This window comes from Vicugna pacos, chromosome 24 (genome assembly GCF_048564905.1).
Source record: "Vicugna pacos chromosome 24, VicPac4, whole genome shotgun sequence".
NCBI classification, from domain to species: Eukaryota; Metazoa; Chordata; class Mammalia; order Artiodactyla; family Camelidae; genus Vicugna; species Vicugna pacos.
This window is the reverse complement of record NC_133010.1, coordinates 11,817,784-11,845,278: the sequence shown is the minus strand read 5'-3', so window position 1 is coordinate 11,845,278 and position 27,495 is coordinate 11,817,784. Positions and strand designations below refer to the sequence as shown.

At 42.7% G+C, this 27,495-nt stretch overlaps 1 protein-coding gene across 12 annotated transcripts in view; it reads left to right on the top strand.

Moving 5' to 3' along the window:
• DTNA (dystrobrevin alpha) overlaps positions 1 to 27,495 on the top strand; it is a 214,773-nt gene that overhangs the window by 180,541 nt on the left and 6,737 nt on the right. For 8 of the 12 annotated variants that reach the window (XM_072949031.1, XM_072949028.1, XM_072949024.1 and 5 more), the window contains 7 exons: positions 2,473 to 2,586; positions 8,268 to 8,364; positions 18,666 to 18,825; positions 21,482 to 21,571; positions 22,816 to 22,984; positions 25,238 to 25,370; positions 27,440 to 27,488. In XM_072949031.1, the coding sequence (XP_072805132.1) occupies positions 2,473 to 2,586; positions 8,268 to 8,364; positions 18,666 to 18,825; positions 21,482 to 21,571; positions 22,816 to 22,984; positions 25,238 to 25,370; positions 27,440 to 27,457 (781 nt within the window). In that variant the 3' untranslated portion in view covers positions 27,458 to 27,488. The remainder of the gene's footprint in view (positions 1 to 2,472; positions 2,587 to 8,267; positions 8,365 to 18,665; positions 18,826 to 21,481; positions 21,572 to 22,815; positions 22,985 to 25,237; positions 25,371 to 27,439; positions 27,489 to 27,495) is intronic. The other 4 variants (XM_072949026.1, XM_072949022.1, XM_072949023.1 and 1 more) reach the window with 1 other exon arrangement.

Below are 27,495 nucleotides of genomic sequence, written 5' to 3'. Positions count from 1 at the left end.
TCTGCATGATGGTCCCTTGTCATCGCTCAGGTCTCAGCTCAAGTGTCAGCTCCTAAAAGACCACCTATCTAATCTTTACCCACTACCTCCTACCCGAGGAACCACCCTCTGTACATCTGTGTATGTGTGTCTGTGACATCACTATCTGAAAAAATAGCTTATTAGTGTGTTTCCTTTTTATTGTATGTCTTCCCTGACTGATATGGAAGTTCTTTGAGAACAGAGCCCATGCTAAATAGCCCCTTGGTTCCTGAGCCATGCCTGGTACACTGTACAAGCTCAGTAAATACATACTGAGTGAGAAAAAAATAAATAGCTGAGTCAGATCTCAAACTCCATGCTGAGTAAGCCCCGCATGGGAACAACTTGTACATTCTATGTTTCTTAAAACAGCACCCAACTATCTTAACGCTAATCTCCTTTGTAAGCACTGATGTCACTTCTGAGATCAAACTGGTAAAGGGGGGAGGTTGTGATCACAGTTTCATGCCTGTAGAGTTGGACCTGAGAATTTGGGGATAAACGGTCAAAGTATTCTTTAAAATTCAGTAGGAAAAAATTAAAAGGAAAGTACAGTTTTGGTTGACACATTTTTATATTCTTAGGGAAAAAAGACTAAAGCAAAAACTCAAAAGCTCACAAATAGCTTATCTGGGTTGCAGTGTTGACCGCCTCTCCCGCCTCTCCCGTAAAGCACTCTGTCTCCCCTGTTAATCCTCTGCTTCCACTCAGCCTGGGGTCTTGAGGGGACATTGGGACTTCCTTTAAGGAAGTACTCCAGGAGTGTCCGCCTCCCTGTGGGATTCCACAGCCAGCAAGAAGCCCCATGGCCATGCTGACGGCCCTGTCTGTGCCATGCTGCAACTCTCACTGCTTGCTTCTAGGACATTTGGGGACGGCACTCTGAATGCACGTTTTTAGACCCAGGGAGAGAATAAAGCAACGGGACTGAGAAGAGCTGACAGGAAGAGAGCTTCCTCCTGTCCCTGAGTTATTTCCCTAACCCATTCGTGAAGAGCCTCCAGTCCACCCTGAACTCATCTCTGTATGCCAGCAGCCTTCAGCCTCCCAAACCCCCCAGAACCACATCCCAGAAGCTCATCCAGGTCACCTTCCTGCCCCATGGAAATCACCCAGGGATCCTATGATCTCCAAAGTGCCAGTTAACCCCATAATCAGATCTCTGGGCTTCTGGGGAGGATGGAGTTTCTCGCTTTACTTCATGGCTGCCCTAGGTAATTCATGGCCATTTCAGCAATGCCCTTTAGAAGATAATGCTTCTTTGTAGCATCCTTAGAGGAGCCAGTTGATGTCAGTATTAGAAATAACAGGACTCTTCACATTACACTGTATATTTCACAGCCTGCCTAGGCTAGACCTGTCAGGATTTCTTTTAAAGAGAGTTTTCCACTACAGAACACCAAAGGGGACCAAGAAAAAGTTGAAAACCACTGAATTATACCCTGAGAGGTGTAGTGACCCACTGGTCATTAGCTCCTTGAATCTGGTGTGTTTGTGAAGCCAGAGGTTGTAAATCAGCCTTTCAGATGAGAAGCCATCGGCCCCCTTGCTCACCAAGTTCACCTTCCATCCTGGGCGCTTTGTTCTGTCTTACTGGCTCCTGTGCATTTCGCTGGAGGGGAGACTGACCCCTCCCCTGAGAATCTGTGACTTGTAACCTTGCTTAATGGCTTCTAACTCACTTAGGGATAATGTGGCTGGCATCGGTCACCTATCCTTTCTGGCCGGCCTAATGTTCACCTCAACGGCAGGGCAGCCCAACCCCCAACATCATTAATAGAGTGACATGTCTCACCCCTGACAGGGGTCACACCAAGAACTCTCATGCCACAGACTCAATTATAGCAAATCCTTTTAAAAGCACTTTTCTCCTAAGGCTGCCCTCGTTGAAATCCATTGTGAAGACTGGAACTGTTAAGAAAAAGAGAAAGAATGTGGCCTCACTGGGGGCTTCTCCAATAAATTCAGTGAGAGGAGTTTCATTCCTGATGAGAGAATGGGGTTATTTAGTTTTGTAAAATGAGCACCATTTATCCTTATTTTCCTGCCAAGCACCTCTTACTTGGTAGCTGCAGGGACTTTACCACGTCGGGCTGTGATCATAAATCAAAGGAAGATTCATTTTTGTCTCTTAAGCCGTGCACGTTTCAAAGTTGAACACATTAGCGCGGCATTCTATTACTTACTAGCGCGATGATGAGGTCCTGGTGAGAACCTTCAGCCTGAGGGCTCCGGTGGCATACTGCCGAGTCTTCGTGGTTTGGATGTCCTGGAGATGAAGGTGGTGTCCCCACACCCTCAGCACCCAACTAGCTCCAGTCAGCTCGGTTGGTTAGTGAGGGGTGGCTCTGCTCCAGGACGTAGGGTGAGCCCTGCTTCCTTGGCTCTGACGGCTCAAGATGCTCTCTGAGTTAACTGACCGGCTTTCTTACCTTCCTCCTCTCTCCCAAGAGAAATCTTACAGGAGATCCAGAGGCTTCGGCTCGAGCACGAACAAGCTTCTCAGCCCACGCCAGAGAAGGCGCAGCAAAACCCCACTCTGCTGGCGGAACTCCGGCTCCTCAGGTAAGGAAAGGCTCCCCAGCATCCCAAGAAGGACAGGTGTGTGAGATCTTCACGGAAGCCTCCCAGTGTCCACCAGAACACCGTCCTCGCCCACTCTGGTGGCTGTGGTTTGGCCTTTTTTTTTTTAATAGCACACACCTCGTGGCTGAGATCTGGGGGGCTCGGTGGGAAGGCTGTTTGTATTTTATTTTTTCCTTTGACACAGAGAAAAGGAAACAGCATTCTTTAGCTCCAAAATAAAATGTTTCCCTGGGGAAAAAAAATTTTTTATAGTGCACTATTTTTTAATTGAAATACACCTGATGTACAATAGTACATATACAATATATATTATACAATAATGGTGTGTGGTATAGTGATTTGTAACTTTTAAAGGTTATACCCCATGTATAGTTGTTATAAAATATTGGCTATATTCCCTGTGTTGTACAATATATCCTTGTAGTTTATTTTCGACATAATAATTTGTACCCCTTAATCCCCTACCCCTATGTGGCCCCTCCCTGCTTCCCTCCCCTCACTGGCCACCACTACTTTCTTCTCTATATCTGTCTCATGGGAAGAAGTTTGAACTCAACTCTTTTTCGTTATCTGCACTAACAACAGTATGTTTATGATAAAAAGTGATCAACCAGACAAACACGTAAACAACTAAAGAATCATCACAGGTTTTGAAATTTACAAACTTACCTGGGACCCATAAGTTTTCTCTAAATCTTGGTCCCTGATAGCTTCACATAGCTGCCTATCTTCTGGTTCTACCAATGAATGTAAATGCCTGGTGTTATCTAGTCTGTCATCATGAAAGACCTGAGTTGGGAAGGACCTAAGAAGGTCATGTGGTTCAACCCCTGAATTTCAGGGCACTTCTCAGAGTCGGACGAGGAGAGAGCAGTGGGATGTGGATGAGAATTGCGGTGCCTCCGCTGTGCCCACGTGCAGACAGAAAGCCACGCTGTGGGCTCCACATCACACTTACCACCACACCCTGAATACGGCACATAATTCCAGCCTGTCTGTGCAGAAAACAACACAGACATAAACTCAAAGACATTCCCCCTTGGAAATGTCCTATTTCTCAAGGCACTTGTAATTAGCAAGTATGACATTCTTTCCATCTTTCAGTTTGAGTGCCAAGTATTTTTCAGGTGTATCTAACTTGGAGGCACACTTTTTGCAGTAAATACGGATGCCTCTTTTCAGAAACCCTTGTCAGAATTAGGGTGCCACTTACTTCCTCCATACAGAGAGACTAAAGGAAGCAGGTTCATTATGGCTATATTTGGGTTTTCCCAAATCCCTGCTGATTATAGTCAGGGATGTTCCTGGGAGTTCCACCCTAGCCCTGCTCTTTGGACACGTTAGTATCTGGGGACTCAGCCCACCTGGCCAGGCTGCAGGCGCTTCCTCTCAGCTGGGATCCAGCCTCCCAGGTTCATGTCCCTGGCTGGAGATGCTAACCCACCAAAGGCTTGAGTTATAGAAAGATCTGCAGAACTGGTAGCTTGTAGAGAAGAGATCACATCATACTTTAGAAGAATAACAGAATTTAATGGAAGAAACATTGATTCTCCCTGTTCCACCTATGTGATTTCTGATCCTCCCTTCAGAGGGGTGTATTAGAAATCCTTGCACGTTCCATGACACCGTGACCCAGAAGGGATGAAAATAGAAAAGAAGGAAAAAGTGATGTTTTACACTCTCCTCCTTCTCAAAAGCATATAAAAGTAAATTATTGCCTGGAAGCATCCTTTGTCAAATAGGATTACGTAGGCCCTCCGGACTCACAAGTTAAGAAAGTGGAGTCTAGTGTACACAGAAATATAACGGAATAAACCAACTAGGAAATAGAATAGTCATTTTCATCTATACCTCAGGGCACCCTATCTCTGCCTGGAATGTACTTTACATCTCTTCCATTGGTCGCCCCACTCTCACAGAATTTGTGGTCTGACAGGAAAATGACATAAATCAAATAATCACACAAAGAAGAATATAATTCTGAACCAAGAAAAGTGCTCTAAGTAATCTTCCTTTAAAAAAAAAAAAAGACGTAACTATCAAACCTGCTACGTCAGTCAGAAGAGGCTACCAGGAGGAAGGATTGTTTGAGTTGAAGCGTGAAAGCAGAGAACACAGGGGATGGGGATTACGGACAGGGACGGGCGCGGGAGCAGCTGCCGGAAGGGGCTCCGGGAGACAGATGCTCTGTGTACAAAGACCAAATGGCAAGAGCACATCTGGCACTTTTTTAAGAACCAGAAGGTTTATAGACCTAGAATGTAGTGAACGAAGGGGTGCCTGGTAAGAGATGGAGCTGAGGATGTAGGCGGGAGTAGACCATGATGCTATGTGGCCATCCAGACCGACTTTGAGGATATTGCTGTCAATCCAACAACAGGAAGCCCTTGAGGGATGAGAGTTGCATATCGAGTTGCATATCGAGCCCAGTGGATTAGCTTGTCAGGTCAGACTCACCTGCATCAGAGATCTCACCCCAGTACTGAACGTTGCTAATCATTGGAAGAATACAGGCAGACAGGAGGCACAGGCAGAGAGAGGTCTGGAACATTCCATGTAGTTCCCCAGGTTTTTTCTTCCCCTATTGGATGGAGTTTCTGAGGTAATTTTGCAAGGTGATCCAGCGAGCCTTTCCACCATATTGACTTCCACCAACCATGCAGAACTCACTGTCTTCTCAGTTTGTCCTTATTTTTATTACACGCTCACCAGCATTGTTTTGAACTTATATCTCCGTCTCTCACACCCAAGGACCAAAACTGTTTCCCCCTCATTATTTTATTTATAGTGTCTTAAAACAAAAGTGCTGAATAGATGTCTGTGGGATGAAGAGATAAACTGCAGAACCAGTGAGACAGCTTAAGAACTGTGTTTGCAAAGACCATACCATCTTCTATGATGAAGAAAACATTCATTAAATCCGTGAAGCAACTTCACATTACAAATCTTGGGAAAAAACAAGTATAAATTTCCATAGCTACCCCTTGCCTTAAAAATAAGCATCATTGTCTATACCCCAAAAGTTGCATTCTTTTCAGTGCATATGAAATTATTCTTTGAGAAAACTTATTAATATAAAGTGGGGTTCTTTTTGTTTTACCAATAAAAATGAAATTATATTCTCTGATGCAAGTCTGTGGTTTCCAGACTTGAATTTCATTAAACCAGTTTCTTAACTTTTGTTTATAATTTTGGGGGAACAACATAAAGTTGAGTACTTTTTGTTTTACCATATGATGACTGTTTTTAAACTACCGTCATCTGTTACCACAAGTTTCATGAGTGGCAGTATGTTTTTTAACTTTTTATTCTGAAAAAAATTTAAGCCTACAGAAGAGTTGTAAGAATATCACAATGAATTTCCTTCCACGCTTCACAAAGAGATTGCAAACATTTTGCCATACCATTCTCTATCTCCCTATATATGTTTATATATATAAATTACGTACAGATTTTTGATTAGCAGTTTGAGAGTAAATTGCAGACATCATAACCCTTTACCCCTAAATACTTACGTGTATAGTTTCTAAGACAAAAAAGAAGATATTCTCTCATATAACCATGGTACCATCATCAAATTCAGGAAAGCTAATATTACCATTTAATATTGTTTAATATACAATACGTATTTTGCCTATTATCCAAACACTGTCCTAAAGGAAAGTAGGTTTTGACGCACATGAAAAATTAGAAATAATCTGACAGTATTTCAGAATATTTAGCTCTGTGAAAAGAAAATCACTTGTTTTCTCATTTCTCCTTGGAGGCTATACCACAGATTTGTTATCAAACCCACATTTGGTAACCACTGGTGTAAACACTTACAGAATATATTATTAAATTAATGGGTTTTTTTTAAATTGAATTCAGTCAAATGCATAAAAGAGTAAATGTCATGTTTTGAAAGAATACTACCATAAGATAAATGCACAAATAAGGTTTCTTTCAATGTTGATTAATTATAAACTAGTATCAGCAAAGTTTTTCTGATAGTTTTTGGATGCCTCTCGTAATATTTTTTACCTACAATATTAGAAGTTTGCTTCAACCTTCTTCTCAAAGTGCTCTTATGATCAAAAGACCAAAAATTACAGAGCAGTAGCTAGAAAAGAACTGGAAATAAATCTGAAACATTATCCAGCCTTCTACCAAGCTCTACTGAGAGGATGTAGTTGGAACACTATGTGCAGACAAGGTCAAAGGAGAAACAGATAATGGATTTGTCACTGAAGAATATTCTTGAATTGGGCAAGACTCTCAAAATTACAGTGCTGCAGACTAGAAAGAGAAAGACTAAAATAAGATACCATTAAAGTCTATAAAATTATGATGTTCCTTGTCCTCAGGATTCAGAAAAGAGGCGATTGTAAAGGGAATCAAAGGAAGGATTACTCTGGGAATAAGCTTTAAGTGGCAATAAAAGCCTAAAATATACATATATTCAAGAAGAGTTGAGATGTGTTTATAAATTTTCAATTCCTAATTCATTATAGAGAAAGCCGATATGAAAGCAAAGTAGAGATGTCTCTCTTACATCCAGAGCCTGTCCTCCCACAGAATATCTTGCAATTGGATGAGTCATTGACCTAACTCAGTGTGACATTTTTATATTGTCAGTGTTTCATTTCAGAGTCCCTGCTGTAGCTCGACTTATTTCTGTGTCTGTGCCATTGAGACTAGGCACGTCCATTCATTAACATTAACACATACATGGTTAAAGCATCCACACATTTTTTTAAAATGTAAGCTCCAATATTTCAAAATCAGAGAGAAGCCTTTGGGGCAAGGAAAAAAATTGCACATATTACTTTTTCACTAACAGTCATGAAATAATAGATTTGAAATTGATTTGGGAAGTACACCTCTACTCAAAAATGTGAACCATTAATATTCTCCACACCATTTTATTTCTTTTCCCTCCTTGGAAGATATTTTTGGTACCTCTAGTGTCAACATACAGGATAGAATACAGATTGTCCTTCGTGGTTTTCATTCTCACTGACAGTTTAATAGAAGCTCTGCAAGACAGAACAAAATTAGACACAAGCCTTGTAGATTATTTTCAGTTGGAATAATTGTGTAAGAACTCCTTTATTCTGACTTCACTCTCTGAAGCCAAACCCAAACCAGAAAATTTAGATTGACTACAAAAACCATATACCATGACTATTTCACCTCTGAAAGGCGCCACCTTGCATACCAAGAATTGAAGAGGTGACAAATTTACTTTTCTTAATCTTATTTCCATACATACTGAGGTGACCGGTATTTTCTGCAAGAGTTACATAAGGGTCCTTGGGTTTGGAGCATCTGTGGGATTGGCCTCTTTCAGGGACAGTTTGGTTTTTGTTTGTTATCTGAAGGGGACCCAAAGGCACAACACAAGGCCCATGGCATAACATGTGTTCAGAAAAGATTTCATTAAATGGTTAATTCAGGGTAGATGGGGGAAATACCCAGTATTACAGACATACCCATTACAAACAGACATACCCCCAGGCTGTAATTGTTCATTTATCTAACACCATTTCCCTACCTGGAAACCATGTCAAAGACCCAAAGATGCCCTTTTTCTAGTGGTCCAGCAGCACCACGAGATTGGAACGTGTGCTTAGCAGTGAGTTGAATGCTGTTTCTGATAACAACTGCTTCTTTCTTAGACAGCGCAAGGATGAGCTGGAACAGAGAATGTCTGCTCTCCAGGAGAGCCGGAGAGAGCTAATGGTCCAGTTGGAAGGTCTCATGAAGCTACTAAAGGTAAGATATTTCAAATAAATGTTTCTTAGACTTACGACTGTGGCATTTGTTTAAACAAAAATGCACATAATGTGCAATGGTTTTTCCAATTACTATCGTGTGGTTTCCTCCAAGATGTGATTTCAAACTCAGCCATAGGACCTTTTCTTAGACATATCAAATGATAGCAGTCAATTATAGGGCTCATTCGCATCCATTTCCTGGAACCAGACTACTGAGGACCTTCAGGGGACAACTTCTTGGCTTATTTCCAGTTCCTTATGTCCTTCGAAGTAATAAAACTGGATTTATTCAGAAACATTTTACATGTAATTGCCTTCAGCAGTTCTGACTAAATTGAACAGAAGCTAATGTCTAATTCAGGAAATGAAGATAAAAGCATGAAATAATTTTGGTGATTATAGTTTCATTAAGAGGAGTGACTTTGTTAATGTCAGTAAATTTGATCAAATCTGTGTGGCTTTAGCAGCAAGTCACATAATGTCTGTGGGTTTCAAATGCAAACTGTAAATGGGCAAATCTCCATACTTTTCTGCAGGGAGAGGGTGATTTCTGAACATCCTCTGCAGAGTGTTGTAATCTCTGATTCTCACTGGGAAGTGGCATTCTTCCTGTCACAAATCCTTATTCCCTTTTTCAGTTAAAAATTAGTCTAAATTACATTTCGAGTCAAAAGTAGACTAATTATGGCTGCATGTCCACAGCTGCCCCCACACAGAGGTTTCAGTGCTCTGTGGTCAGCCTGCCTGATGTAAATAAGCATGAACCAGTACGGATCGGGATGGTGACATTGCAAAGGCAGGGACTAAAATTCTGACAGAATGACAAGAGCAGAGTCTCTGAGACAGCTCACTTGTGGGACAAGATGTCCTGCCTTTCAGTCCATGAGTCCCCCACATCCCTGACTCCCCATCATTTATTGTTCCTGTATTGTTTCTTTCTTTCTTTCTTTCTTTCTTTCTTTCTTTCTTTCTTTCTTTCTTTCTCTCTCTCTCTTTCTTTCTTTTTTCTTTCTTTCTTTCTTTCTTTCTTTCTTTCTTTCTTTCTTTCTTTCTTCTCTTTCTTTCTCTCTCTTTCTTTCTTTCTTTCTTTCTTTCTTTCTCTTTCTTTCTCTTTCTTTCTTTCTTTCTTTCTCTTTCTTTCTTTCTTTTTTTCCTTTCCCTTCCTTCCCTTTCCTTTTCTTACTTTTCTCTCTCCCTCCCTTTCTTTTATTTTTTTTTACATAAAAAAATTAAATTATTAACAAATATCTGTTGAAACCTACTGTGTCCCAGGCACCGAAGTAAGTGTAACACTGTTTTCTTTTGTTTTCTTTATTCTTTTTTGTCCCTTAGTCGACTTTTCCTGCCATCAGTGTTGGGAACGCTGTGTCTTTACTAAACCAAATTTACTTTTTATTGTACTAGACACATGACATGCAAAAGCCAGTTTTGTTGTACTGTCCATGTTAAGACAGGACTGGATAATGAATAACCTCTTGCTGTTTCTGCCCTCGTCTCTCATTTGTTGGTCCAGGAAAGCTCTTTCTGTTTTCCTTTCCAAATACACCAGAGGAAGAGGGCCAGTCGCATCTTTCCCTTCACTGAATGAGGAAACTGAAAACAGCCCCCTGGGTCTATTCCTATAGCGTCTATCACTGTAGCAACGAGACGGGAGTCTATTTCCCACCAGCCATCTGGGCATCAGCCTAGCCTAACTGAGCCCAGTCTATAGGGTCAGGATGTAGCAACAGCAGGATAGGGAGAGAAATCATGTTGAAAGATGGTTGGATGCAGGGAGGAAAGAGAGGGGTCTGGAGTCTCAGATACCTAAATAGACTTGGAAGTCAAGCCTCAAGGTAGAAGAGGCTTGACCTGCCATCCAAGCCGTATTGAGGTTTCCCCACCTTCATTCACTGTGTACTTGCTCGTATTGGAACCCTGGGTAATCTAACTGTTATTGATTCAATCTTTCTGTAGGAAGAAGAATTGAAGCAGGGAGTAAGTTATGTCCCCTACTGCAGGTCTTAACTAACAGTGGAGGGGCCTGCCGTCCTGCTGTTTTTCTCATTGCTTTTGCCTCTAATGTATGTTCATGCTTCAGTTTGGAAAGAGAAAAAAAATTACTAATTTGCTTCCTTTTCAATGTAGTGCTTGAATTGAGACGTATACAATTTAGCATTTTTTTGTAACTATTACTACTGTCAGCATCAAAAGAAGAGCTATTACATCTTCTAGAAGAGGGAACAAAAACATTAATTTGTTGGAAACCTTTTAGATCTCCAGGGGTCTAGGTTTCAAGCCAGTCTCACACTTTTCTGGGTTGTTGATCAGACCCTTCTCGTAATAGAAAGACACCCACCCCAGTTACACTAGGTAAAACCCACAGCACTCAGATGCTAACCTTGACATCTTGTCATGCTGAGAATATTCAGTTCAGTTTCCATTTTACTGAAAAAGTTATGGAACCTCTTTTTGTAAAAATGAGCCAATTACATCTCTTTTCATTGCATACTTATTAAGCCCTGCTCCCCACTGCTCACCGTAAGGTGCCCAGTCTAATAAAAGAAAGACTGTGCTTGGTATCTGTTCACTTCCTGTTGTTACGTTCTTCCCGAAGCAGAATCCCTACCATTAGTTGACAGTAATCTCCAAAGACTAGGTAACTTTCAGCCTTTCTCTTATCACCAAGCACTTTTTGCTCTGGGAGTTCACAAGCTGTTACATACATACAGTTGTTTCCCTGGGAACAGGAGCCTTGTGACTCTCTCACTGTAAACTGAACTGTCTGACCACGTGGCCAGGCGCAGAAGCCAGCAGAGGGAGCAGCGTACTCAAAATATAGTAGTAATAAAAACGAACGCAAAATAAAAGCAGCTTTCATTTCAAGTGCATGTCCCAAGCTGCGTATGACAACATGTCCCACTTGTGGACATTCTTTCCATGGATCGATCAGAACCACAGCCTGTCTGATTTCAGCGTACCTTTTACTTCTTCTGTATTCTCTTTCCTATTATTCATTGTGTGTGTTTGTGTGTTACAAAGAATGTTTGCAAAATGCTGGACACATTTTTATCCTTCATTCCCCACCCCACCTCCCCGCCCGTCTGTAAAAAAGGAAAGTGTAAAATGAATCTGTAATGTCAGACAATAAAGACAATGTATTACATTATTTGTATTTTGTGAAAAAAAATCACTTCACTTAACCGAAGTCAAATTTAATGAGCAAACAGTCCCCCCGGGTAAAGGACACGCATTTGCTGCCTGTGTAATTGCCCATTAACGTGTACATGGGATATTGCGATTGTACGTCCAACACACTTAGATCATGTAAAGAAAAATGCCATCTCATGGTGCTTCTCTGCAAACAGCCTCTTTTCTTTCCTGTCTCTTACTCAGCATGTGCATAGAAAAAGGAAATAAGGCTCAAATATAACCTTCCTCCTCCTAGTGGAGAGAGACAGCAACCATCCTGTAGTCAGCCTGGCTTTAGGCGGTTCCCCCGGGGACCCCTTCTCTACCATTTCCAAGGCAACACATTCTTGAAAGGCTCAGTGGACCAGGAAGTTCATAAACAGATGGATGCATAAAGCCAAACCACAGCAGCGCCTGTAAGAGCCTTACAGCCGCCTTTCCTTCCAGCCCCTCCCCATGGAGCCCTCCACAGCGGCCACATCTTTGTCAGCCGGCCAGCAGTGGGTACCGCTGCATAGGTACTTAAGGGCCATTATTGGTAACACCCAGATGTCAGCAATGCCTTGTCTGGGTGGGGAGAGTGTTTGCTGGTCTTTCTCCTTTATTTGCTTATATATTCAAGCCTCTTTTCAAAAAAGGACCCAAGGCAGCTGACGATAAAAGAAACAATGACTTCGTGAAATAGAAATAGAAAAATCAAGAACTAAAGAAAATGCAAATACGCTCATCACAAGGGACCAGGGTGTTCCTGTGAGCTCTCTAGCAATGAGGCAAAGAAAAGGGAAAACGTAATTGGCGGTTTTATCAGAATGGAAATGCCAGTTTTCCAAAGGACCCAGATTTCTGTTGGCATAAGTGATAAAAAGAAAGTTTTCACTCAGAGGAGTAGTGAGTGATGAAATGGACAATACGGTAGTAGATCTCGTGTAGCTGATTCTTATACTGACCCTCAGTCGAAATTAAAGACAGAACCCCATATGTCCCAATCTTGCAGGGGCAGAATTCTACAAGGAAATAAACAAATGCCGTCCAAATTTATAGACTTCTCATGGTATAACATGATCTAAGGAGAGAATTTAGAGGTTTCAGTCTGGCATCTGCTTCTAAATTCTGGTTCTATTTATGAGCCTTTCCCCTTTGGGGACATTCTCTTTGTAAAAATCAGATTTAAGACACCACACACAACAAACTGTGCTTGATTTAATAGCCTCTACTTGCTTTATCATGAAAGTCTGTGTGGTTCAATGTATTTTATTATACTGGTATATATAATTCCTACTTATACTGTTTCTTGTTAGAGGTAATGCATGAATTTAATCCCCTTGAGGAGAGAACATGAATTAAAAAAAATAGTGCCTGTAATATAATATGATGATTATGGTATCATAAGCAATAAATTTTTTTTAACAAACCTTGAATCGAAATTATCCTACCCTCTTTCTTCTCTGTGTATTTTTAAGATTTATTGAAGGAGCCGTAAAAAGAACACTCATAAAAAGTTTAATAATGAAGGCGGCTGGGATGTAACAGCAGTGATGATACATTCCAGAGTTTCTGGTATACCTCCAGTGCCAAACAGTGTGACCTGGTCTAAAACCAAACATCCTGACTCTTTGAGTTCAGGAAATAGGGTCCCAATAATAATTCTCTTAGAAAGACTACTGGAGTTAGACCTGAGTTATAACGGTCCCAGCTCTTCACTCACAGCTGTAAGATCTTGAGTAAGTCAATTAACTTCCTAGTAACTTATTTCCAACACGCTGATGATACATGACTCACAGAGTTTTGTAGATTTAAAAACATGACTGGTGCGGAAGCACTTTGTAAAATGCTACATGCCTGTCAGATACAAGTGTCCATGTATGTATGTATATATGTATACACACACACACGGGAATCTATCTGCTTGTCTAATTTGACTCATATTTTACATGCACACGCACACACACATGCATGTAGGCATTCACTTCTCTTCCTTACATTAACTAGCAGTGCCTCCAATCGGGGAGAGAGTCAAAGGTCAGCCAAACTCCATCTCCTCTTCTCTTCTGTATTTCCAACTGGGTGGCTCAGGCTCCTACTTCTTCTGTGGAATATAATAAACAAGCCAGAAATAACAGCTTTTCCCCAGTTTATGTTCACTTTCCATTATTTCCCCTGCTCATCCTCTCTGGTGGGTATTCTGTGTCATGAAGCAATCAAAAGTGAGAGGGGTGGGGGTAATTCATGTCGGAAATAATCACCCTGCAATTCTAGGACTAATATCTTGTGTTCAAAAACCTACCCTCCCAGTCTCTCTCTCTCTCACTCACTGTCTCCTTCTCTCTCTCTCTCTCTCTTTCTCCCTCTCATGCCTTTTAAAATTAGGAATTGGTTAATTAATTCTGGAAAAGTAAAAATTTCTTCTCTGCTTAAAAAACCTTAGAAAATGACCCTCCAGTTCAGGATAAAGGCTAAGCGCCTTTGATGACCCTGGAGGCCCCCAAACCTGGCCCCACCCCTGCCCAGCCTCACCCGGCTCCACTCCCCACACTGGCCTCCCACTGTATCAACCACACTGGCTCCGCAGTGGGTCTACAGGACCCCCACCCCACCCCGAGCCTTGCCCACCATAATGCTCTTCTAAGCCCTGCGATGCTTCCTCTTTGCTGCCTGGAAATCTCCACTGTAAGACCCAAGTCAAATGATGCCTCCTGCCTGGCCAGTCAGAATTAGTCACCTCATCTGTAGCCCCACAGCAAACCCGATGGTGGTCAGGAAGTGCACACTGGAAGAAGGGATGAAAAAGAGGGTTGAATGTGGCCAAACACCGCTTTGCTGCACGTTCCCAGGCTGCTGGGTAAAACCAGGCCTGACTACGCCGCGTTCGCCACCAAACCCCAGAGGCTGACTTTCTGGAAGGGGGCACCTGGTTAGGGGAGGGTCCCTTCCACCACCCACTCCTGTCTCACAGCCCTCTGCTCTGCCCTTTCTCCAGGCAGTGCTGGGTCCACAATTAGACAGAACTTCGGCCCTTTCTTTGAAGCATTCCCTCCTCCTTTCTGGTGCTGAGTGGAAACCCAAATCCTTCCCGGGAAAAAAAAAAAATCTGAAAATTTATGGATCTTGTCAGACTTTTTAAAAATTGATATAACAGCAGGTTGACTGGACTCCGAGAATGGAGGGTGGAAATGAATTTTTCATTTATTCTCTAGGAAGAGAGCTATTTTAAATTTGCCAAGGGTGATGTATGTTTTCTTTCTGCCATAAATCAACCCTCTTCTCAGGAATTTTAGATCTATATATTGATCAGCATGGACCGTTGTCCCTTAAGTCTTCTGCTCCATTAATCATCGAGTAATTTCCAGGAAAGGAGGTTCACAGTGATCATTCACTCCACCATGCTTCACGGCCAGGCCAGAGGCCACTGTTCTCTAGTGGCTGCTACCTGTGAAAATGAAACTCCATGATGTCTTCACCAATCTACCCCAAGCCCAGGAGGCAATTGCCTTTCCCTAGTGGTCCTACAGGAACAGCAGGAAAGAAAGCCAGAGATGGCGCTCCCAGCAGTAAGTCTACCACGCATCAGTCTGGGCAGTGTTCTGACGAAGACAGATGGGGCCCTGATCGCCCAGGGAGCCAGGGTTGCCCCCACTCCACGTCTGGGTAAAAAGTGAATGTGACTGGGGAGTTAAAGATTGTGGGAAAGATGCAGCTGAGTCTTTGCTTCAGCACAGAATCTTCCACCTTAATTGTTCACATAATCAGACTGCTTGAAATTGCACCAATGAGAAATTCATTTAGGAGCTGGTGGCTGTTAGTAATTCACATGTTGGTGTAATTTAGACCCAGTCAATTGGTCAGTTTCCCTTAATAAATCACCACAGTCCATCATGTCACTTTTATCACAAGACCACGAATAGGAGTTTTAAAGGCCGGAAGCAGACAGAAAGGAATAGGTAAAGTTTGGAGACAGGGTGTTAGGCAGGAAGAGGTGGGGATGGGCATGTCTCAGACAGTTAGCAGGAGAGCACGGCAGGCATGCAGGGGGGAAGGCAAGAGCATTGCCAGAGGTAAGAGGCTCACAGAAAGGAAGGGCAGAAGGGCCAGTGTGGTGCCCAAAGGGGAGGGGCGGCCCCATGCGCACCCTGCGCTAGAGAGCCGGGCCGAACAGGTGCGAGCAGGGCTGGTGTGAGTACAGCCTGAGCACAGCCATCACATGTCGAAAGGCAGGCCCACGGCCCCATCTCTGCAATCACTGGGTCCAGATGTGCTCCAGAATCCAAAACCCTGGAGGCTTTAGAAATGCAAATACAGTGCAGACACCACGTAAATAGCCTCACATCGGTTATGAAACAACACGTGTGGCTCTGGGTTTCACATTTACAGAGAAATGAGAACCCGTGGGCCTATATTTTCTGTACTGATTGATGAACAGCCCAAAGGCTGTTTCTCTCCCCTGGGCACTCTCACGGCTCCCCATGACCCAGTAACTAGAAGGTACTGCCTGCCCCGGCAGGAAGCCCCAGGCCGATGCCCAACACCCCTCCCTGGTGTGCCCATGCCCTAGACCTTCTGTATTCCCATCACTAAACCTTCCTACTGGGGTAAAGTGTAGATGGAAACATGTGACGGTTGGTCACTGGGCCTGCAATCCTGATCCAGCTGTGGTGCCGTGGGAAGGCCCTGGTCTTGTAGCCTAAAGGTGGGGGATCCATTTTCTCCCCATCATTCACTAGCTCAGAGACCTAGAGCAACCTAATTAGCACCTCTGAGCCTCAGTTTGCTAACCTGGAAAATGGGAGTAATAATACATCCTAGGCTTGTTGTGAAGTAGTTGGGATTAAAGTGCTGTCCAGACTGCACGTTGCTGTTCAGATAGAAGCTACTATCACTCTTAGCACTGATTAGTGAGAGAATAAAACAAAACAATGTATGTAAATGTGCTTTAGACACTGAAAATTACATACAAAAGTGGAGTTTTCCTTGTTTTTGTTTTTTTTAATTTTGGTGCGGGAGGTAATTTTTTATTTACCTTTGATGGAGGTACTGGGGATTGAACCCAGGACTTCATGCATGCTAGGCACGCGCTCTACCGCTGAGCTATACCGACCCCCACCAAAAGTAGAATTTTGTTATTATTATTGTGAACCTCTCATCACAGAAGAGGATCTGGCTTCCAGAGCTGAGAGGGTAACTTACACTGTGTAGCCAAGAGGAGCCTTCTTCCTTCAACTCCTCTGCCCAAAGCCTCGTCCCCAGTCCCACCTCCCTGCTGCACCTGGTCCCTTGGTAAAGAGGACAGGTAAGAAAGGGCGAAGGGCCCCGCTGAGGACCCTGCCTGGAAAAGGATGCACAGGAGCTGCTGCCAGGGAGGGGGCCGCCCCTCACCTCAGGGTACCTGACCAACACTTGTCTCCTTGGAGGGACCCTCCAGCAGCCAGAGCCCGTCCTGTGGGGAGGCAGAGCACCTGGACTCAGGCTGCAGCCCGGACTCTCTAGCGCCATCTCCTGGGCAGTTCTTTTCACCTCTCGGAGCTCTGAGATCAACAATCGCACATTTAGCGTAAGGGGACCTACTTAAGTGGGTCGCGGAGAGAAATCAGTGAGGACATACGTCAAAAGCTTTCCTACATGGCGAAAAGAGTCCCATGCGAAGTCACTTACCACTGGCGTGGGAAGCAGGGAAACGGCCGGGTAGCGCAGCCGCAGAGGTTTCGTGGTGATGACACTGAGCTGCCAAAGTTCGCGGGGGGAAAACCAGCCCCGTCCTCGAGCAGGCTGGGTCTAGCAGGCTGCGAAGCGTCGCCAGCGGGCAAACTTCTCTTCCTGGGGCCGGGACTGGCCATGCCAAGGTACTGTTGCGAGTGAAAAGAGTGGAGTCCTCAGCCCCTCGAGCACCAGATGAGTTACTTTCTGTTTTGCTTCATTTTTAATTCTGGGTTTTTCTCAGTTCATAGATGTGACTTTTATGTGTGACGCAGAGCCCTGGAAAGCTAACAGCATGGCATTTTACAGGATTGATGTTGTGTGTTTTAACTGCAAGGAGCTGAGCCCACAGCAAAAGACTTAAATCGAATATTCCAGAGCACTGCTCTGGTGGTGCACGTCTGGGGTTTGAATGGGGTGATGATGAATTTCTGGGCCTTGCTGTGGAAGAGTCCTCACTCTCCCCGGCCAGACCCAAAGGACTGGAGTGGAATTTATGTGAACACCTAATCTCTTTGCATTTTCTCATATGTGCTGACATGACTTCCTTTGTAAACTAATTTTTAAAGCAGAGAAAAATGTTTCCAAGAGACCTCATTGTAGAGACAAGGCTATGAAATTCCAGGTGTGACAGTTTCAGATCAGTTTCATGCCAAGGACTGGCCCGCAGAGAAAAATGGCTTTTGAGTTGTTTTCTCCTCTTTTCTTTACTCATTTTTTAAAATCCCACTTTTCCTACTGCTAGAATATTGTTTTTTCATAGGCAAGGAGAAGGACATTTCCTACAGGAAACATTAACCAAACATTAGAAACCAAGATTTGTTTTTTTTTTTCTTTTCCTCATTTGAATCCCTGAATCACTGAGCAATTTGACAACTTTTACTATAAAAGAAGGATTAAACAGCTTACATCTCATTTGATTCTTAATTTGAGACTTAATATATGCAATATGGCATGATATGAATTGAACTAGGCATTATCCTCAACAGGTGATGCCAGGACAGACAGGTTGAAAATTTAGCAAGTGTATAAACCACCCTTCCCCAGGAGTCTCCGAGTTTATATTTAAAGCTTTCTCCTTAATGTCTTTTTATTCTATGTAGAACTCCCTTCAAGGAGAAAATAAACACACCTTGTAATTATCCCTGCTCAACAGCAGCTCCATTACCTGGGCACACATCTCATACATCACAGAACAACGACTGCTGTACTAATATTCCTAGCTTTCAATTTGTAACCGAAACTTCAGATGACATACAGTAAGGTCCTAAAGCACCTGCACCTGCAGCTCAGGGTTAGCATTACCTTCTCAGTCACCTAGGATTTCCACCTGCTCTTGGAATTTCACAGTCACGGTTTTTAACATCTGACTGAGGCACTGGGAATGGCATTTGGCTCTTTGTTGGGAAAGCAAATTAACGACGTGCATTGTCTCCCCAGACCCAGGGGCCCGGTTCTCCCCGCTCCTCCCCCAGCCACACCATCAGCCGGCCCATCCCCACGCCCGTCCGCTCGGCGTCCGCCTGCTCCACCCCGACGCACGCGCCCCAGGACTCGCTCACAGGGGTGGGGGGCGATGTCCAGGAGGCGTTTGCACAAAGTAAGTGGCTTCGTTTTTTGGTTGTGTTCTGCTTTCACGTGAAAAATAAGTCACCCAGGACTGCGAGGTCTAGGGTCAATCAGAGCCACGCCTGGGGCGTTCTAGAGTATTCCCTGGCTTGTGTCAGAGCCGGGCCCGCGAGGCATTTCAGAAACCAACTCCCGACGCTGATCGGTTCTTCGCTTCACCATCTTGTATCTTCTTTCGGCTTCTGTTGCCCTGTCTTGTTTTTTATGAGTCTTTGCTCTTTAAGGGAAGGGAAATCCTTTCAGCACTATCCCAGGAAATTGTATCAAGTGTAATGCGTTTTAAAATTCTGAAAGGTCCTATTTCCTGCTTGCTTCTTGTTACATTAAAGCAAACTCAAGACTGGGAGTAAACAATCCCAGCTCTTTAGCGCTGAGGCGATCAAGAAGGGTGTTTCAGTCGATTTACAGATGCCTTGAAAGAGTTGAGTCATTGCCTCTGTGATACGGGGCTACGAGGCTAGGCTTTCAGAGTTAATATAGGAGGGCAGAGGGTGATGTGAGATGACAAACAGGGACAAACAGCTTCTCCCGTAGCTGCCTCTTCTACATACGAACTGCGGGGGGTGGGGAGCGGGGAAGGGCAGTGACGGGCAGGGGGGAGGGGGTGAAGGGCGGGAGGGGGAGGTGGGGGGGAGGTCCCAAAGCAAGTGATCTTATTCATATGGAATTATTTTAACACTCTATAAAATTTTTTCTTATCACTTTTTAAATTGATAGAAAATCAGGGGAAAAAATCCTGCTGCAGACCCTCACCCTGCCGGTCTGATTCCTATAAGTAAACACCATTAACAACTTGGCCCTTCTCAACCTTTCACTTAAGTATAAATATCTATGTTTAAGTGTGCTTTTATGGACATATATACTCTTCTTTTTTCACACAAATTCGATTATGTTTTGCATTTTGGTCTGCAGTTTGCAGTGCTCCTTAGATTCGCAAAATATCACCAGCGTCCTTCCAGGTCCTTATATACAGCTTGAAGGAAAAGAGAGACAAATTTGACTACTAGTTTTAAGGCAAAAACAAACATAAAGTCAAAAGACAATAAAATAGACTTGAGGAAACCATTTCCAACATATGTGGCAGTCAAGTTTCATCATTTCAGCATAAAGCCTATAGAGATCCGTCAGAAAGACATACCTGAATAAGTGAGGGATGGAACAGACAGAGGAATAAGTAGCCGAGAAAAATATGACCAGATGTTCAATCTCACAAAAAGCTGCAGAAATACAGATTTTAGTAAAAAACAAAAAACAAACAAAAAAAAACACCTTTTCCCTAGCAGATTTAAAAAAAAAGTTGTTTAACATCAGTTATGTCCCAGGGAGACTGTGAAGAAACAGATGTTGTCATCCACTGCGTATGGGGGATAAACTCTTACATTTTGAAAGGACAGACTCATCTACTCCCTAGTCTGTTATGAGGGAAGGAGGGGTGATTCCTTACAGGGCTTTTTCTTTTGAAAAAGAAAATAATTTAAGTTGTACGAATATCACTTACAGTATACAAAATAATTTCCTTTTTTTTTTTTTTTTTAATTTTTGGAAGGGAAACTGTCCTTTCCCTAAATCTTAAAGACATGTACGGTACTTTAAATCAATTTGAGCTTCCTGTTATAATTAATGTTTCCTCTAACTACATTGATTTTTTTTTAATTTCCACGGGTTTATTATTTTACTTATTTAGTTTTACTTTCTGAGAAATGACAGAATGAAATGTGGCCTGTCTGGGCAACCCACCTTCAGAAAGAGCTCACCCTGCTTAAGTTCATCTGTGAGTCAGGTATTTGGAATCTTGAGCCTTTTTTCCCAAAGATATTATGGATTTAGTCCTCTGTTCCGTGTCCAACTTACCCCACTCCCAGACCAGCCCACAAATACTCATTTAACCATTAGTGTGCCGGAAACATCCTAAGACTCTTTCTCTACCACGGAGAAACGTGGCCTGAGTTCCAGCTCAGGGTACCAAGCGTACGTCTTCCGCCCAGGTCTTGGTGGCATTAGCAAGAATCCTCACCCCTTTTCCACAGTCTGGGGACATTCAGTGCATGGGGTTCCCATTCCCAAGAGATACCTGAGATGGTAGGGGGACCACTGAGAGCCCTGATGGGAAACAGAGGCTACAGTGATAGGGACCAGAATTGGATGCTCTCAGCCTCCAGGTATCGTCTGAAAGAGCAGCAGCTGCTGGGACGGCGCAGCTCACCTGGCAGAACCAGACTCGTCATCCGCCTGGGTTATCCTGAAGAAAGGGGACCACACTTGCTGGCTTACCTGGGACCGTCCCAGTTTGTGCCATGTCACCCAGTCTTATTATTAATCCCACCCCTTTCACCTGCAAAACTGTCCCAATTTGGACGGTAAATTATATGAACCCTCGTTAGTTGCCGTGTCTTCTTACATCAAAGGCCATTGCCCTAAACACAATGTATTTTTTTCAGGAAGTAAAACAAAGCACTTCTGAAAAGTGTTCTTGCTTTAGGGTATTAATGGAAGTGAGTTTATCATATAATTTGATAAAAACTCATAGGATATCATGTGATATCATATCCTATGAGTTTAGCATAAGAATTTGGGAAAAAGGAAAGCTTTGATTTTTTTTTTCAATTATCATTCCTTCTTTGCTTAAGGTTCAAGAAGAAACTTAAGGAATGACTTACTCGTAGCGGCGGATTCCATCACTAACACCATGTCCTCTCTTGTGAAAGAGTTGAATTCCGGTGAGCCCTGGGTCCCCTCTCGTTGGTGTACTCGTTGCGGGGGACCCATAAGCTTCTGTTAGAGATCTGCTCGTGGCCAAGTATTAAAAGACTTTTTAAAGGGCTATGTGTTATTTTGTTGGGTGTGTTAGATTTTTTTTTTAGTACTGTTTATGTTCTGCTGATGAGAAGACTATTAATCTATCAATGCAGAAAGTTTGAAAAATGCAGAAAAGAATAAAGAAAAACATTAAGATTGACTTGTAATTCCAGGATCCTAAGTTAGCCACTGTTAAATGTTTCATGACCCAAAGTGGCATGAGGCTAAAGTTATTTTTATAAGGTCTTATGTCTTATTTACTAATTGAGATTTTGTTAATTTGGAATGCAGAGCTATTTGAATGAGGCTAAACTGAAATTTACCTTTGCAATTTCATGAAAGATCTGCACAGGAAACAAATAGCGTAAAATTGCAACACTATCCTAATAATACTACTCGGAGTTTTAAAAACTTTGAACAGCATGAATGTGCAGATATTCTTACCAGTTACTAATATATCTCACGTATTCCTTAAAGCCCGTCTGGCAAGATCTCTGTTTGGTAGGACTGCGGTCATATAGTTGAGATTACAACAACTATAAGAAATAAAACTTCAATATTAAAAAAAATCTGGATTTAAACTTCTTAAAGCCTCTATAATTAGAATTAAAGTCATGAAAATTATTGCTGCTATTTTAGGTTAAGATTACCAAATAGTACAAAAATGACAGTAGTTAATACATCCTGAGTAATGGCAGGTACCTACTGCTGTAGCAAGTGATGACTAAAAACATTATTCTCATTGTGGCCATTTCAATTACTATTAGTTTATACTCTTACAATATTTTGAAATATTAAGTGAATATAATATATTGGCCTTGTACTTCCTAAATTAAAGTAATATTAAGCAAAACTAACAATAGATTTAAGGAAGATTTTATAGAGGGAAAAGCTGGATGCTTAAAGAATTAAATCAGTTATTAAGACAAAAATTCCTTATAACATTATTAAGGTAAGAAAAGAGACAATATGGTCTACTAAGTGATGTTATGGTAATTCATGGCAGTATCAATTCTCATTTTGAAAGAAATGAACACTTACTTATGTACACTAACTGGTCAGTGTTTTATACAGCACAGGTTGGTTTTATATTAAGCCTAGCCCTTTATTGGCCAATCATAAAAAGTTCTAAGTCATTCTTTACTTCTTCCATTGTACCTAATAGACGTGAGGAGTGACACCGAGAGTAATGTGGATTCTGAATTTGCACGGACTCAGTTTGAGGACCTGGTTCCATCACCAACCTCTGAAAAGGCTTTTCTAGCACAAATCCACGCCCGAAAACCCGGGTACCTTCACAGTGGAGCCACCCCAAGCACCATGCGTGGGGACATGTGAGTATCTCCTTCTTGGAGGTGTTTTTGCAGTAACAGAGCACTCTGCAGGGAGCAAAGGAACATAAAAACATGGTTGCTTAGTTCTTTATTTTGGAAAGGGAAGATGCAGTTTCCTTTTCTGCCAAAAGTAGAAAGGTACGTTTAAATTTGTCATTGTGACTTTTCCCTCACAATTTCCAGAGTATCAATAATTAAAACCAACCAGTGCTTATTGAGAGCCTGGCTCGCCCAAGGCGCCGTGCTGGTTGGGTACTAAGTAGTGTGAAAAATTGCCCGCAGCCTGCCAGGACTCACAGACCAGTTTGGGAGATAAATCATCCTATCTTCTGAATGTACTATATTTGCTCTTAAAGGACCTGGTGACACTGGAGAGGCCTCTGTTCAGAGTGGGTGTAAACAACATCATATACACACGTGTGATTGAAATAAGTATAATGTATAAAATCCCATTATAAAGAAATCCAGTTTCCTTGACTTGTTGAATATGTATCAATCTGATCTTCCAAAGACATCGTGCAAGGATTTTCACCCAATTAGGCTTCGGTCGCTTGACAGGAGCCAGCAGAATCAGTGACGTCCCCACTAGACTCTCTGTGACCTTGGATCAGCTCAGAATAGCCAGGCAGAGGAAAGCAAAGCTAAGAAACAAAGGCAAGGCAAGGCACAGCCCAGCTTGGGAGGGAAAAGAGTAGAACAAAGAGCGAGAAGTGGAGTTCCGAGACATGGGGGCAGGGGCTCACCAAAGGCTGGAGAAGAGAATTGATAAATAGTTAAAAAAAAAAAAAAAAAAAAACCACGGAAGAGTGATGGAGCTTAATGTGAAAAGTACTGCAGACAAGTCTACAAAAATAAACTGGCTGTTTTAAAGACCCAAAGAAGAAACTAACCAGAAGCCTTTCTGGTGTTTTGGCTCTTAGACCAAGTAGTGAGTAAAAGATCAGTAATAATGGGAATTATAAATAGACGTAGTTTGAAAGCCAGCTGTGAAAAGGCAGAGCATTAGATCCAAACAAAACAGTTATAACATAATTTAAAATGGCAGGAGGCCGCTGCTTTTTCATTTCAGTTTGCTTTCTGTCCTGTCCTCTATAATTTAGAGTCATTTGATTTGTTTGCTGTTCAAAACGGTGCATTAATTGTCATCCGTTTAGTCTGGTAAATACATAGCTATTTGATTTTTTATAATTAAGCATTTACATGGTGATTACCTAAAATTCAGACAAGTCCAAGACCGTATGCTGGTGGCAGAACTAGCTACCAACACGGCTGTGGGAGTTAAGGAGAGAAAGTTCACAGAGGTCTCACAGACCTATTTAGGCTGGCCCCAAACCTCTAAAAATAACAAGAACATGTCATGCGGATATAAATAAACATGAACAATGGCATTTAAGTTCCAACCCAGAAACTTCTAGTTGACCAGTCTTTTTTAGGGGATATTTTAATATCTGGACTATCTAAACATCGACTCTGTTTTTACCGTGAGAATATTTTAGTTCTATGATTTAGGTAATGAATTTATATTCAGTCCCAGGAAGAGCTTGATATATCCTGGGATGAACAGCTGGAATCACACGTTAGTGACTGAGATCATTCTTACCTATTTATTTCATAGTGGAATTGGACAATTAAATGGATTTCTTCCATTTAGAGTTGGTATAAGTTTTTAAGATCAAGAGCTATGGGGTAGAACTTTAGTCTTCCTCACATCAATTAGCTGTTATTCAGAGACTTGATTCTACCATAAAAATAAACCACACGGGCGCACGTGCCTATGTACACACGTAACACAAAGAGGGTTAAATCGTGAACAAATGTCCTTAATCATTATTTCACTAGGGGGCTCACTTTGCTTATAGAAAGTGTTCTTGGATTCCATTTTTTTTTTAAAGCCCCCAAATTGGGAAAACTATATCCTCCCAAAAGAAAAACCTGCCCTTTTTAAGACTAACAAACATTTGAAAGGCAACTCCTTCCAGTAAGCCCTAGAAAAACATAAATGACAGTGATCACCAGGCTGCCACGGAAAAATTGCATATGAGAAAACCTTGAGCATATATTTCTCCAAACTTCCGAAGTTTTTTTTAAAAGTTTTTCATTAGGGGAAAGAAGACACTGAACTGAAGTAAATTAAAGCACAGCGAATTGGAGGACTGAATAAATGTGCACCCGAAACTACAGCTAACACATGAATTCCATCCATACTTTCCTTTTAAGATTTGCTCCCAAACGCCCTCTGTGGTTTATTCCCAGGGTCACAGAAGATGGGGACCCCTACGTGCAGCCAGAGGATGAGAACTATGAAGATGAATCTGTCCGGCAGCTGGAGAACGAGCTGAAGATGGAGGAATACCTGAAACAGAAGCTGCAGGACGAAGCCTACCAGGTACCGAGAGCCAGCCCCACACCACCCCCCACTTCTGCCCCCGCCCGCGGGAGCCGGGGCTCTCACCCGGCTCCAAAACTCAGGTGCCTTCTCCATCCTTCCACCCTCCCTGCCTGCAATATTCCGGCAGCACTCCCGAGTCCACGTATTCTAGACAGTAAAAAATACTAAATACTTCTTAGAGCTGTCACTCACCATGTAGTCTTATAAATGCTGAGCTGGAAAGTGAAAGCATGGTGGAAACATTAGTGGAAACCTGGTGACTGACTGTCCCTCGTCCTCCGAGATCATTAGGAAAATGCTTTTGGAGAAAAGACACAGTTGGCCCTCCATATCCACGGATTCAGAGCTTGTGGATACTGAGGTTCAACTATAGGGGACTCGAGCATCCACAGATTTTGGTGTCCAAGGCAAGGGCAGGTCCTGGAACCAGTCCCCCCCGGATACTGTGGGATGACTGTAACAGAGAACAAGTCACCAGGAAATTGAATAAGCATACATATATCTCCTCCCTCGAACCATTTGTCCTCAGCTTCCCTCACTTCCGCCTCATATCAAACGTCAGTAGTATGGGGTAGGGTATAGCTCAGTGGTAGAGCGCATGCTTAGCGTGTGCAAGGTCCTGGGTTCAATCCCCGGTACCTCCATTTTTTTTAAGATGTCAATACTAGAAGAGTGACAGACATCATCAAGAAATGTTGGGGGAGCTGTAGGCTCACACTCAGCAGAGTGTGGATGGACAGATTGTCATATATACTAAAGCGTATTAATCCATCTGCGAATTCACTGGATATAACACGTGCAATTGGGAATAAATGTAATTAGTAACTCATCCTTAAGGGAACGCATTTTCTCCGTGGAGATTACTCAACTGCCATGTTTATTTTTCTTCTGTTTCCCCTCCCTGTGTTTTGTTGGGGTTCTAAGAGTTCGGGGCTGTTTGCCTGGTCGAGATCTGTTGCCTCCCCGACCCCAGTGGGTTATTTATCACATCAGGCTTTCTGTCCGATGGGTAGACAAGCTGTCTCCACCTTCTTAAGTCAGCAGTGGCCCTCTCTTACTCTTTTGGCAGAAGAAAGAAAAGCAGAGAGAATAAACTCTCCTCTCCTCATCTGTTTATGGATTCAGTTTAGAAATACTTTCCCAAGAAGAATATAGCAAGAAGGAAGCCATAACCCCACCTTGACAGTATAAAATAGAGGTTCTGGAATGTTCCCTTAGTCTTTTCCATTTAACAGCCGCATTTCAGAAGCAACCCCAGGGTAGGCCTAGTCATGCAAAGCAAACAGTGATCAGATACGTCAACGCTGCTGAAATAAAGTTGCCTTGAGGCAGAGCAAGGAGGATGCTCTTCGTTTGGGATTTCTGTGGTCTGTCCGCAGAAGGGAATTGGCCTGGATGAAGGCCCAGGGTGTCTCCAGGAACTCTGAGGGAGGATATTCCTCCACCTGCCTCATTTGGCTCTGCTGCATGGAGGGAGAGAGAGAGCTGGTTAATTAATCAATGTTCTGGTTCGTGCTGTTAGAGGCAGCTGTTGGCCTCCCTCTTGGAGCCTATGTGGGTTTCTGAATTTTGGTGACAACAGTAACTGAATTTTTAGTTTTTTTTTTTTAAAGAGAGAGAGTCTTTCATACATGGTAGATTTTTCATTTGTTTTAATGAATTAGGAATTTAACCTGACAGGAGCGAAATGAAGGGAAATTCTATAAACAGCGTCAGCTCCAACTGGAGGTCGTGCCATCTCTGGTCAATCTTAAGCTCCTTCTGTCTCTCCTTTCCTTTCCATACCCAGTGACTTCAAGGAAAAGGCAAAGCAAAGGGCTGGGAGATTATAACAGGCCCACGCAAGATACATGCCCTGGGGAAGGTTGAAGTGGTTTTCCTGGACTGCTCTGTGAGCATTTAGTTGTTGGCTGGGTCAGAAAGTTACTTTCATTCATCAGACTCTCTCTGTGTTTCTCTCTCCGTCTATCTTTCTGCATGGCTTCCAACCAAATAATTCACCGGCTTGACTGCAGCACAGACTTGACATTGTCACCTTTCTTGTTTGTGTCCTTTGTCACCCGCAGGTCAGCTTGCAAGGTTGAATGCAATATCCTTTTATCACTCTCCTCTCAAGTAAGTA